General features: G+C 48.0%; 1 protein-coding gene across 1 annotated transcript in view; it reads right to left on the bottom strand.

The window, feature by feature from the left end:
* Nucleotides 1-14161, bottom strand: part of LOC121572436 (AT-rich interactive domain-containing protein 5B) — a 144316-nt gene that overhangs the window by 45982 nt on the left and 84173 nt on the right. The window contains 3 exon segments of the mRNA XM_041884537.2: nucleotides 1575-1627; nucleotides 2341-2548; nucleotides 3991-4109. Coding sequence (XP_041740471.2) covers nucleotides 1575-1627; nucleotides 2341-2548; nucleotides 3991-4109 — 380 coding nt within the window.

The following is a 14161-nucleotide window of genomic DNA, read 5'->3' as shown; positions in this document are numbered from 1 at the left end:
ACACCATACTACAATGGTCCTTTACTGTCTCTAGTCTGTTACACCATACTATAATGGTCCCTTACTGTCTCTAGTCTGTTACACCATACTATAATGGTCCTTTACTGTCTCTAGTCTGTTACACCATACTATAATGGTCCTTTACTGTCTCTAGTCTGTTACACCATACTATAATGTTCCTTTACTGTCTCTAGTCTGTTACACCATACTATAATGGTCCTTTACTGTCTCTAGTCTGTTACACCATACTATAATGGTCCCTTACTGTCTCTAGTCTGTTACACCCATACTATAATGGTCCTTTACTGTCTCTAGTCTGTTACACCATACTATAATGGTCCTTTACTGTCTCTGGTCTGTTACACCACACTATAATGGTCCTTTACTGTCTCTAGTCTGTTACACCATACTATAATGGTCCTTTACTGTCTCTAGTCTGTTACACCATACTATAATGGTCCTTTACTGTCTCTAGTCTGTTACACCATACTATAATGGTCCTTTACTGTCTCTAGTCTGTTACACCATACTATAATGGTCCTTTACTGTCTCTAGTCTGTTACACCACACTATAATGGTCCTTTACTGTCTCTAGTCTGTTACACCATCCTATAATGGTCCTTTACTGTCTCTAGTCTGTTACACCATACTATAATGGTCCTTTACTGTCTCTGGTCTGTTACACCACACTATAATGGTCCTTTACTGTCTCTAGTCTGTTACACCATACTATAATGGTCCTTTACTGTCTCTAGTCTGTTATACCATACTATAATGGTCCTTTACTGTCTCTAGTCTGTTACACCATACTATAATGGTCCTTTACTGTCTCTAGTCTGTTACACCATACTATAATGGTCCTTTACTGTCTCTAGTCTGTTACACCACACTATAATGGTCCTTTACTGTCTCTAGTCTGTTACACCATACTATAATGGTCCTTTACTGTCTCTAGTCTGTTACACCATACTATAATGGTCCTTTACTGTCTCTATTCTGTTACACCATGCTATAATGGTCCTTTACTGTCTCTAGTCTGTTACACCACACTATAATGGTCCTTTACTGTCTCTAGTCTGTTACACCATACTATAATGGTCCTTTACTGTCTCTAGTCTGTTACACCATGCTATAATGGTCCTTTACTGTCTCTAGTCTGTTACACCATGCTATAATGGTCCTTTCACCATCCCAGTGTGGGTAGAGTACAGTACAATCCCAACCAACAGAGTTCCACATGTTTTCCAGCTGTAGATTCTATAACAACCCCATCACTCTGGCTGGATGTTGAATCTGGCTGAGGCTGCAGCCAAGCCCTGGCTAGCAAACACTCATTTCGCAGCTAGTCGTAGTGTGTGTCCTAAACTGCACCCTATTCCCTCTATAGTGCACTACGTAGGACTCTGGTCAAAAGCAGTGCACTATACAGGGAATAGGGTGCCATTTGGTACACAGCCTTAAACATGTTAAAGTCTCTCTGGTTCTTTCTCAGGGACTGTTGTGTAGCCAGAGGAAACACCGAGGGACACAGAAAGCCTTTATTTCACCATGATTTAGACAGAGAAGTCACTTACCAGCTCATATCCTCCCAGTGTCTCTGCTGCTTGAAACATAGTCCAAAGGTTTACTGTTAGAGGGACAATAATATTGGGATCAATAAGACAAGAACACCAAGACAAACCCAGCTGGCATACACTGTCTATATAATACAGTCAGTCAGTCCGTCAGTCATAACAACAACATTTAATAGTGTTGTCTTCACAAAGGGATTTAAGGTGTTATTGAAATGTCAACACTTCTTACATGAAAAAGAAAACCTGTTTGTAATACTGTAATATTAACATATGAATTAGAAAGTATAGGCCAATTCCAGACTGTAGTGTCTGTCAATGACATTCTCTAAAAGGCATCTGAATATTACTGATGGACTCCAGAGAGGCTGATCAATCTGGCTTTCATCAGGATTCAATGCATTTGTCAGGATGGCCTTCTCTCTCCTCTCCTAACCCCATATCCTCCTCTCCTCTCCTCTCCTCTCCTCTCCTCTCCTCTCCTCTCCTCTCCTCTCCTCTCCTCTCCTCTCCTCTCCTCTCCTCTCCTCTCCTCTCCTCTCCTCTCCTCTCCTCTTCATCCTCTCCTTTCCTCTTCATCCTCTCCTCTCCTCTCCTCTCCATCCTCCTCTCCTCTCCCCTCTCATCTCCTCCTCTCCTCTCCTCCTCTCCCCTCTCATCTCATCTCCTCCGCTCCTCTCCTCTCCTCTCCTCTCCTCTCCTCTCCTCTCCTCTCCTCCTCTCGAGGATAGAACGATAGAGGCAGTAAAAGAAGGAGGGTTCTACTTACTCTGTCTGAAGCCCAGGTAGGGGATCCTCTCTATGGGCGTCTTCCTCTCCTTCATGTATTTATACAGAGCTACTAGAAAGGCTTGTTCGTCAGCAGGACAGTCCTCACCTCCTTCCCCTGTTCTTCTTTTAGCGGAGGGGGAGACCCTCTGACAGCAGCTGCTGCCTCTAGGTCCCCTGGGCCCCTCTGCCTTGGACTCAGGCTTCACCTGCAGACAGACAAGGACATGAGGGAAGAGATGAGCAGAATCAATGCAAAGTCAAATCAATACTGAAGAGCTCAGTGACTCTCAACATGTCACCGTCATAGGATGCCACCTTTCCAACAAGTCAGTTCGTCAAATTTCTGCCCTGCTAGAGCTGCCCCGGTCAACTGTAAGTGCTGTTAATGTGAAGTGGAAACGACTCTAGGAGCAACAACACCTCAGCCGCGAAGTGGTAGGCCACACAAGCTCACAGAACGGGACCGCTGAGTGCTGAAGCGCGTAAGCGCGTAAAATCTTCTGTCTGCGGTTGCAACATTCACTACTAAATTCCAAACTGCCTCTGGAAGCAACGTCAGCACAAGAACTGTTCATGGGGAGCTTCATGAAATGGGTTTCCATGGCCGAGCAGCCACACACAAGCCTAAGATCACCATGCGCAACACCAAGCGTCAGCTGGAGTGGTGTAAAGCTCGCCGCCATTGGACTCTGGAGCAGTGGAAACGTGTTCTCTGGAGTGATGAATCATGCTTCATCATATGGCAGTCTGACGGACAAATCTGGGTTTCGCGGATGCCAGGAGAACGCTACCTGCCCGAATGCATAGTGCCAACTGTAAAGTTTGGTGGAGGAGGAATAATGCTCTGGGGCTGTTTTTCATGATTCGGGCTAGGCCCCTTAGTTCCAGTGATGGGAAATCTTAACGCTACAGCATACAATGACATTCTAGACGATTCTGTGCTTCCAGCTTTGTGGCAACAGTTTGGGAAGGCCCTTTCCTGTTTCAGCATGACAATGCTCCCGTGCACAAAGCTAGCTCCATACAGAAATGGTTTGTCTTGACTGGGACCCCTGACCTCATCCCCAGACTGCAGAGCCAGGCCTAATCGCCCAACATCAGTGCCCGACCTCACTAATGCTCTTGTGGCTGAATGGAAGCCAGTCCCCACAGCAATATTTCAACATCCACTGGAAAGCCTTCCCAGAAGAGCTGTTGTCAAGGCAAAGGGTGGCTATTTGAAGAATCTCAAATATAACATATACATTTTATTTGTTTAAAACCTTTTTTGGTTACTACATGATTCCATATGTGTTATTTCATAGTTTTGATGTCTTCACTATTATTCTACAATGTAGAAAATAGTAAAAAATAAAGAAAATCCCTGGAATGAGTAGGTGTGTTCAAACTTTTGACTGGTACTGTATGTGTCGGCGTAAGTGTGAACATACTATTTTAAATCTATGTAGTTCAGTCCTTGAGTTATTGTATTTTGATGTTGTGTATTTTGTCATGTTTTATGTTATGTGTGGACCCCAGGAAGAGTAGCTGCTGCGTTAGTAGTATTGGGGATCCTAATAAAATACTAAATACTAAATACTAATGAATGCTATACCTGGGGGCCCACAGGAGAGACAAGTGCTAATGCTATTGCTATCATATGCTGTACCTTGGCGGGGGCCTTGCCCTCTGTGTTGGCCGTCTCCTTGCCTGCTGGTGTATTCTGGGAGTCGCGGCGTTGCAAGACGGACAGCTTCTTTTTCCGAGGCCGGCCCTTCAGGTTGGGAGCTAGAGGAGAGCGAGAGAGAAACACTGTTGTCAACAGAGTGGAGTCAGAGACACAGAAACACAGCGGAGTCAGAGACACAGAGACACAGTGGAGTCAGAGACACAGAGGAGTCAGAGACACAGAGGAGTCAGAGACACAGAGACACAGCGGGAGTCAGAGACACAGAGACACAGTGGAGTCAGAGACACAGAGGAGTCAGAGACACAGAGACACAGCGGAGTCAGAGACACAGAGACACAGCGGAGTCAGAGACACAGAGACACAGTGGAGTCAGAGACACAGAGACACAGCGGAGTCAGAGACACAGAGACACAGCGGAGTCAGAGACACAGAGACACAGTGGAGTCAGATACACTGAGACACAGTGGAGTCAGAGACACAGAGACACAGTGGAGTCAGAGACACAGAGGAGTCAGAGACACAGAGGAGTCAGAGACACAGAGACACAGCGGAGTCAGAGACACAGAGACACAGTGGAGTCAGAGACACAGAGACACAGTGGAGTCAGAGACACAGAGACACAGCGGAGTCAGAGACACAGAGACACAGTGGAGTCAGAGACACAGAGACACAGCGGAGTCAGAGACACAGAGACACAGCGGAGTCAGAGACACAGAGACACAGTGGAGTCAGATACACTGAGACACAGTGGAGTCAGAGACACAGAGACACAGTGGAGTCAGAGACACAGAGAGTCAGAGACACAGAGAGTCAGAGACACAGAGACACAGCGGAGTCAGAGACACTGAGACACAGTGGAGTCGAGACACAGAGGGTCAGACACAGAGACACAGTGGAGTCAGAGACACAGAGGAGTCAGAGACACAGAGGAGTCAGAGACACAGAGACACAGCGGAGTCAGAGACACAGAGACACAGTGGAGTCAGAGACACAGAGACACAGTGGAGTCAGAGACACAGAGACACCAGAGACACAGAGACACAGTGGAGTCAGAGACACAGAGACACAGCGGAGTCAGAGACACAGAGACACAGCGGAGTCAGAGACACAGAGACACAGTGGAGTCAGATACACTGAGACACAGTGGAGTCAGAGACACAGAGACACAGTGGAGTCAGAGACACAGAGGAGTCAGAGACACAGAGGAGTCAGAGACACAGAGACACAGCGGAGTCAGAGACACAGAGACACAGTGGAGTCAGAGACACAGAGGAGTCAGAGACACAGAGACACAGCGGAGTCAGAGACACAGAGACACAGCGGAGTCAGAGACACAGAGACACAGTGGAGTCAGAGACACAGAGACACAGCGGAGTCAGAGACACAGAGACACAGCGGAGTCAGAGACACAGAGACACAGTGGAGTCAGATACACTGAGACACAGTGGAGTCAGAGACACAGAGACACAGTGGAGTCAGAGACACAGAGGAGTCAGAGACACAGAGACACAGCGGAGTCAGAGACACAGAGACACAGCGGAGTCAGAGACACAGAGACACAGTGGAGTCAGAGACACAGAGACACAGTGGAGTCAGAGACACAGAGGAGTCAGAGACACAGAGACACAGCGGAGTCAGAGACACAGAGACACAGCGGAGTCAGAGACACAGTGGAGTCAGAGACACAGAGGAGTCAGAGACACAGAGACACAGTGGAGTCAGAGACACAGAGGAGTCAGAGACACAGAGGAGTCAGAGACACAGAGACACAGCGGAGTCAGAGACACAGAGACACAGCGGAGTCAGAGACACAGTGGAGTCAGAGACACAGAGACACAGTGGAGTCAGATACACTGAGAGACAGTGGAGTCAGATACACAGTGGAATCTGGGGAGACAGGGGGACAGAAACACACTGGGGTCAAGTGTCAGCCACACAAACACAGACTAAGGCCTGGTAACATCTCAACCCTCCTTTATTCAAACTGGGGAACTAAAGTGGAACAGGCCAATGAGCTCCTCCTATTGAGGCAGGTGGTAGAATGAGTTTCAGTGATGATTAAATCAGGTGGAGATGAGAGATGAGAGGGAACACAGGGTTCTACTCCCCTGCTCTTTACTGATGAGAGGGAACACAGGGTTCTACTACCCTGCTCTTTACTGTACCGCTGCCTGATGACATATGAACCATGTGATATGAACACACAGGATGAACACAAATCACTACAGCTCAATACCGCACCCAATGACAACGCTATTACATTCACTGGCCTGCACACAATACCCCATAATGTCAAACATTCACTGGCCTGCACACAGTACCCCATAATGTCAAACATTCACTGGCCTTTACACAATACCCCATAATGTCAAACATTCACTGGCCTGCACACAGTACCCCATAATGTCAAACATTCACTGGCCTGCACACAGTACCCCATAATGTCAAACATTCACTGGCCTGCACACAGTACCCCATAATGTCTGTCATTCACTGGCCTGCACACAATACCCCATAATGTCAAACATTCACTGGCCTGCACACAATACCCCCATAATGTCAAACATTCACTGGCCTGCACACAATACCCCATAATGTCAAACATTCACTGGCCTGCACACAATACCCCATAATGTCAAACATTCACTGGCCTGCACACAATACCCCATAATGTCAAACATTCACTGGCCTGCACACAGTACCCCATAATGTCAAACATTCACTGGCCTGCACACAGTACCCCATAATGTCAAACATTCACTGGCCTGCACACAGTACCCCATAATGTCAAAGTGGAATTATGTTTTCTATCATTTATTTTTTTATGAATTAAAAATGAAAAATGTCTTGAGTCAATAAGTATTCAACCCCTTTGTTATGGCAAGCCTAAATAAGTTCAGGAGTAAAAATGTGCTGAACAAGTCACATAGTAAGTTGCACGGACTCACTGTGTGCAATAATAGTGTTTAACGTGATTTTTGAATGACTACCTCATCTCTGTACCCCAACACATACAATTATCTGTAACAGTTACAGAGTTTAATGGCTGTGATAGGAGAGAACTGAGGATGGATCAACAACACTGTAGTTACTCCACAATATTAACCTAAAGGACGGAGTGAAAAGCAGGAAGTCTGTCCAGAATAAAACTAATCCAAAACATGCATCCTGTTTGCAGTGAGGCACTAAAGGAAAACTATAAACAAAGGTGGCAAAGAAATGAACTTAATGTCCTGAATCCAAAAACCTAAAACCCAAGGCCAAATCTACACTGTTGTTGTTTACCAAGATGACATCGAACGTTCCTGAGTGGCCTAGTTACAGTTTTGACTTAAATTGGCTTGAGAATCTATGGCAAGACCTGAAAATGGCTGTGTAGCAATGATCAACAACCAACTTGACAGAGCTTGAAGAATTTTTTAAAGAATAATGTTCAAATATGGTACAATCCAGGTGTGCAAAGTGCTTAGAGACTGCAAAAGGTGATTCTAACATGTATTGACTCAGGGGTGTGAATATGTACAGTGCATTCGGAAAGTATTCAGACCCCTTGACTTTTTCCACATTTTGTTAGGTTACAGCCTTATTATAAAATTGATTACATTTTTTTTTTCCCTCATCAATCTACACACAATACCCCATAATGACAAAAAACACATGTTTAGATTTTTTTGCACCCCAATTAACATAACATACTTTACTCAGTACTTTGTTGAAGCACCTTTGACAGAGATTACAGCCTCGAGTCTTCTTGGGTATGACACTACAAGCTTGGCACACCTGTATTTGGTGAGTTTCTCCCATTCTTCTCTGCAGATCCTCTCAGGCTCTGTCAGGTTGGATGGGGAGCGTCGCTGCACAGCTATTTTCAGGTCTCTCCAGAGATGTTCGATCGGGCTCTGGCTGGGCCACTCAAGGACATTCAGAGACTTGTCCCGAAGCCACTCCTGTGTTGTCTTGGCTGTGTGCTTAGGGTCGTTGTCCTGTTTGAAGGTGAACCTTCGCTCCAGTCTGAGGTCCTGAGAGCTCTGGAGCAGGTTTTCATCAAATCAAATCAAATTGTATTTGTCACATGCGCCGAATACAACTGGTGTAGACCTTACAGGGAAATGCTTACTTACAGCCCTTAACCAACAATGCAGGGATCAAGGATCTCTCTGTACTTTGCTCCGTTCATCTTTGCCTCGATCCTGACTAGTCTCCCAGTCCCTGCCGCTGAAAAACATCCCCACAGCATGATGCTGCCACCACCATGCTTCACCGTAGGGATGGTGCCAGGTTTCCTCCAGACGTTCCTCATGGCATTCAGGCCAAAGAGTTCAATCTTGGTTTCATCAGACCAGAGAATCTTTAGGTGCCTTTTGGCAAACTCCAAGCGGGCTGTCATGTGCCTTTTACTGAGGAGTGGCTTCCGTCTGGCCACTCTACCATAAAGGCCAGTTTGTTGGAGTGCTGCAGAGATTGTTGCCCTTCTGGAAGGTTCTCCCATCTCCACAGAGGAAGTCTTGAGCTCTGTCAGAGTGACCATCGTGTTCTTGGTCACCTCCCTGACCAAGGCCCTTCTCCCCGATTGCTCAGTTTGGCTGGGCGGCCAGCTCTAGGAAGAGTCTTGGTGGTTCCAAACTTCTTCCATTTAAGAATGATGGAGGCCACTGTGTTCTTGGGGACCTTCAATGCTGCAGACATTTTTTTGTACCCTTCCCCAGATCTGTGCCTCGACACAATCCTGTCTCTGAGCGCTACGGACAATTCCTTCGACCTCATGGCTTGGTTTTTGCTCTGACATACACCGTCAACTGTGGGACCTTATACAGACAGGTGTGTGCCTTTCCAAATCATGTCCAATCAATTGAATTTACCACAGGTGGACTCCAATTAACGTGTAGAAACATCTCAAGGATGATCAATGGAAACAGGATGCACCTAAGCTCAATTTCGAGTCTCATAGCAAACGGTCTGAATACTTACGTAAATAAGGTTTTTCTGTTTTTTATTTGTAAGAAATTTGCAAAAAAAATAAAAACCTGTTTTTGCTTTGTCATTATGGGGTATTGTGTGTAGATTGAAAAAAAAAATGTAAAAAATTGATGAAGAAAAATTAATTTAATCCATTTTAGAATAAGGTTGTAACGTAACAAAATGTCGAAAAAGTCAGGGGGTCTGAATGCTTTCCGAATGCACCCCTCTACTCCTCCATCCCTCCACCCCTCTACTCCTCCACTCCTCCACCCCTCTACTCCCCTACTCCTCTACTCCTCCACTCCTCCACCCCTCTACTCCCTCTACTCCTCCACCCCTCTACTCCCCTACTCCTCCACCCCCTACTCCTCCACTCCTCCACCCCTCTACTCCTCCACTCCTCTACTCCTCCACCCCCTCTACTCCTCCACCCCTCCACCCCTCTACTCCTCCACCCCCTCCACCCCTCTACTCCTCCACCCCTCTACTCCTCCACCCCTCTACTCCTCTACTCCTCCACCCCCTCTACTCCCCTACTCCTCCACCCCCTCCACCCCTCTACTCCTCCACCCCTCTACTCCTCCACCCCTCTACTCTTCCACTCCTCCACCCCTCTACTCCTCCACCCCTCCACTCCTCCACCCCTCTACTCCTCCACCCCTCTACTCCTCCACCCCCTCTACTCCTCCACTCCTCCACCCCTCCACTCCTCTACTCCTCCACCCTCTACTCCTCCTCCCCTCTACTCCTCCCCCCTCTACTCCTCTACTCCTCCACCCCTCTACTCCTCCACCCCTCTACCCCCCTACTCCTCCACCCCTCCACCCCTCTACTCTTCCACCCCTCTACTCCTCCACCCCTCTACTCTTCCTCCCTCCACCCCTCTACTCCTCCACCCCTCCACCCCTCTACTCCTCCACCCCTCTACTCCTCCACCCCTCCACCCCTCTACTCCTCCACTCCTCCACCCCTCTACTCCTCCACCCCTCTACTCCTCCACCCCTCCACCCCTCTACTCCTCCACCCCTCTACTCCTCTACTCCTCCACCCCTCTACTCCTCCACCCCCTCTACTCCTCCACCCCCTCCACCCCTCTACTCCTCCACTCCTCCACCCCTCCACTCCTCTACTCCTCCACCCTCTACTCCTCCTCCCCTCTACTCCTCCACCCCTCTACTCCCCTACTCCTCCACCCCTCTACTCCTCCACCCCTCCACCCCTCTACTCCTCCACCCCTCCACTCCTCCACCTCCTCCACCCCTCCACTCCCTCCACCCCTCTCACTCCTCCACCCCTTCCACTCCTCCACCCCTCTACTCCTCCACCCCTCTACTCCCCTACTCCTCCACCCCTCTACTCCTCCACCCCTCTACTCCTCTACTCCTCCACCCCTCTACTCCTCCACCCCTCTACTCCTCTACTCCTCCACTCCTCCACCCTCTACTCCTCTACTCCTCCACCCCCCTACTCCTCCACCCCCTCTACTCCTCTACTCCTCCACCCCTCTACTCCTCCACCCCTCTACTCCTCCACTCCTCCACCCCTCTACTCCTCTACTCCTCCACCCCTCTACTCCTCTACTCCTCTACTCCTCCACCCTCTACTCCTCCACCCCTCTACTCCTCCACTCCTCCACCCCCTCTACTCCTCTACTCCTCCACCCCCTCTACTCCTCACTCCTCCACCCCTCTACTCCTCCACCCCTCTACTCCTCCACTCCTCCACCCCTCTACCCCTCTACTCCTCCTCTCCTCCACCCCTTTACTCCTCCACCCCTCTACTCCTCCAATCAATCAATCAAATGTATTTATAAAGCCCTTTTTACATCAGCAGATGTCACAAAGTGCTTATACAGAAATCCTGTCTAAAACACCAAAAAGCAAGCAATGCAGATGTAGAAGCACGGTGGCTAGGAAAAACTCCCTAGAAAGGCAGGAACCTAGGAAGAAACCTAGAGAGGAACCAGGCTCTGAGGGGTGGCCAGTCCTATTCTGGCTGTGCCGGTGGAGATTATAAGAGTACATGGCCATTTAAGGCCAGATTGAGCATCTTGAAGAACAAACGTTCATAGATGACCACCCCTCCTCTCCTCTCCTCTCCTCTCCTCTCCTCTCCTCTCCTCTCCTCTCCTCTCCTCTCCTCTCCTCTCCTCTCCTCTCCTCTCCTCTCCTCTCCTCTCCTCTCCACGATATGGTACAGTGCAGTAAAATATGTGTAAATGCCCTTAATCATATCCGTTTATGCTTCATGGCAGAAACAATCCAGTTTGTATTTCTCAAAATAACTCGATCGATGTGCTGAGAGCTGAGGACTTGATAAAGTACCAATTGCATTTCTTATCCACTTATTTAATGGAAATGTTGCGGCATAAATGTATGAACAATTCAAGTGTCGGTATCTCAAGAGAGACCAGAGTTGATTAGAATACTTGATACATATTACCATCCTACCACTGGTTATTACCATCCTACCACTGGGTATTACCATCCTACCACTGGGTATTACCATCCTACCACTGGGTATTACCGTCCTACCACTGGTTATTACCATCCTACCACTGGGTATTACCATCCTACCACTGGGTATTACCATCCTACCACTGGTTATTACCATCCTATCACTGGTTATTACCATCCTACCACTGGGTATTACCATCCTACCACTGGGTATTACCATCCTACCACTGGGTATTACCATCCTACCACTGGGTATTACCATCCTACCACTGGGTATTACCATCCTACCACTGGTTATTACCATCCTACCACTGGTTATTACCATCCTACCACTGGGTATTACCATCCTACCACTGGGTATTACCATCCTACCACTGGTTATTACCATCCTACCACTGGGTATTACCATCCTACCACTGGTATTACCATCCTACCACTGGGTATTACCATCCTACCACTGGGTATTACCATCCTACCACTGGGTATTACCATCCTACCACTGGTTATTACCATCCTACCACTGGGTATTACCATCCTACCACTGTGTATTACCATCCTACCACTTGGTTATTATGTCTTCTCTTACAGGGTAGGCAACCCTGGTCCTGGAGGGGGCAACCCTGGTCCTGGAGGGGGCAACCCTGGTCCTGGAGGGGACAACCCTGGTCCTGGAGGGGGCAACCCTGGTCCTGGAGGGGGCAACCCTGGTCCTGGAGGGGGCAACCCTGGTCCTGGAGGGGGCAACCCTGGTCCTGGAGGGGTTTTGATTGAACCACAGATTCTCCATTATCTTGGCCAGATACTCTAGTGGCCGCTCTAACAATGGAAATAAATGTCTTCAAAAAATGGAAGGCAGTCGGCAGGAGGCAAGATCAGGTGGGAGCATTCTAGCCAATGAGAGGGCAGATACGCACGTGAACAACGGTTACCACAGCCACAAAGTCAAAATGGCTATTATAATTATTTTTTTAACTTTTTGGTATGTGATAACTAGTGACGACCAGGCACAACTCTGATATAAAGTGTTTTTTCTCAAAGTTTCCCTGATGCCACGTATATATATCAGGACACTCATAATAACCGAATCATTACCAAACTTCTATTGGATCAAATAAGCCACTCTCTCGTCGGCCTCCGTCCAGAAACTCCTCGCTTGGTGAGCGGAAAACACCTCCACCTGCTGGAGAAGACAGATTCTGGGCCCAGTTATACCTCTTGCATCCTCTCTTCCTCTCTGATTTAACCGACCTGGAAGACCAGCCAATCAATGAACTGATCAATTAATCATATATGTAATATAATATATATATATATATTTACATGTTAGTCATTTAGCAGACACTCTTATTCAGAGAGACTTACAGGAGCAATTAGGGTTAAGTGCCTTGCTCAAGGGCACATCGACAGTTTTTTCAGCTAGTTGGCTCGGGGATTCGTACCAGTGACCTTTCGGTTAGTGGGCCAACGCTCTTAACCACTAGGCTACGGGCCATTTAGCATCAGTTTGTCAGGTGTGGAGCCTAGTTGAACCTGCGGCCCTCCAGGAACAGGGATGTCTACTACTGCTCTAGAATTACATTTCTCCTCTGTGTGTGTCTAGCGGTGTGATAACCTGTAGGGTTCTGTGTGTCTCTAGCGGTGTGATAACCTGTAGGGTTCTGTGTGTCTCTAGCGGTGTGATAACCTGTAGGGTTCTGTGTGTCTCTAGCGGTGTGATAACCTGTAGGGTTCTGTGGGTCTCTAGCGGTGTGATAACCTGTAGGGTTCTGTGTGTCTCTAGCGATGTGATAACCTGTAGGGTTCTGTGTGTCTCTAGCGGTGTGATAACCTGTAGGGTTCTGTGTGTCTCTAGAGGTGTGATAACCTGTAGGGTTCTGTGTGTCTCTAGAGGTGTGATAACCTGTAGGGTTCTGTGTGTCTCTAGCGGTGTGATAACCTGTAGGGTTCTGTGGGTCTCTAGCGGTGTGATAACCTGTAGGGTTCTGTGTGTCTCTAGCGGTGTGATAACCTGTAGGGTTCTGTGGGTCTCTAGCGGTGTGATAACCTGTAGGGTTCTGTGTGTCTCTAGCGGTGTGATAACCTGTAGGGTTCTGTGTGTCTCTAGAGGTGTGATAACCTGTAGGGTTCTGTGTGTCTCTAGCGGTGTGATAACCTGTAGGGTTCTGTGTGTCTCTAGCGGTGTGATAACCTGTAGGGTTCTGTGTGTCTCTAGCGGTGTGATAACCTGTAGGGGTTCTGTGTGTCTCTAGAGGTGTGATAACCTGTAGGGTTCTGTGTGTCTCTAGCGGTGTGATAACCTGTAGGGTTCTGTGTGTCTCTAGCGGTGTGATAACCTGTAGGGTTCTGTGTGTCTCTAGCGGTGTGATAACCTGTAGGGTTCTGTGTGTCTCTAGCGGTGTGATAACCTGTAGGGTTCTGTGTGTCTCTAGAGGTGTGATAACCTGTAGGGTTCTGTGTGTCTCTAGCGGTGTGATAACCTGTAGGGTTCTGTCTGTCTCTAGCGGTGTGATAACCTGTAGGGTTCTGTGTGTCTCTAGCGGTGTGATAACCTGTAGGGTTCTGTGTGTCTCTAGCGGTGTGATAACCTGTAGGGTTCTGTGTGTCTCTAGAGGTGTGATAACCTGTAGGGTTCTGTGTGTCTCTAGCGGTGTGATAACCTGTAGGGTTCTGTGTGTCTCTAGCGGTGTGATAACCTGTAGGGTTCTGTGTGTCTCTAGCAGTGTGATAACCTGTAG

Source organism: Coregonus clupeaformis, unplaced genomic scaffold (assembly GCF_020615455.1).
Source record: "Coregonus clupeaformis isolate EN_2021a unplaced genomic scaffold, ASM2061545v1 scaf0379, whole genome shotgun sequence".
NCBI classification, from domain to species: Eukaryota; Metazoa; Chordata; class Actinopteri; order Salmoniformes; family Salmonidae; genus Coregonus; species Coregonus clupeaformis.
This window is presented reverse-complemented; position numbering and strand designations above follow the sequence as displayed.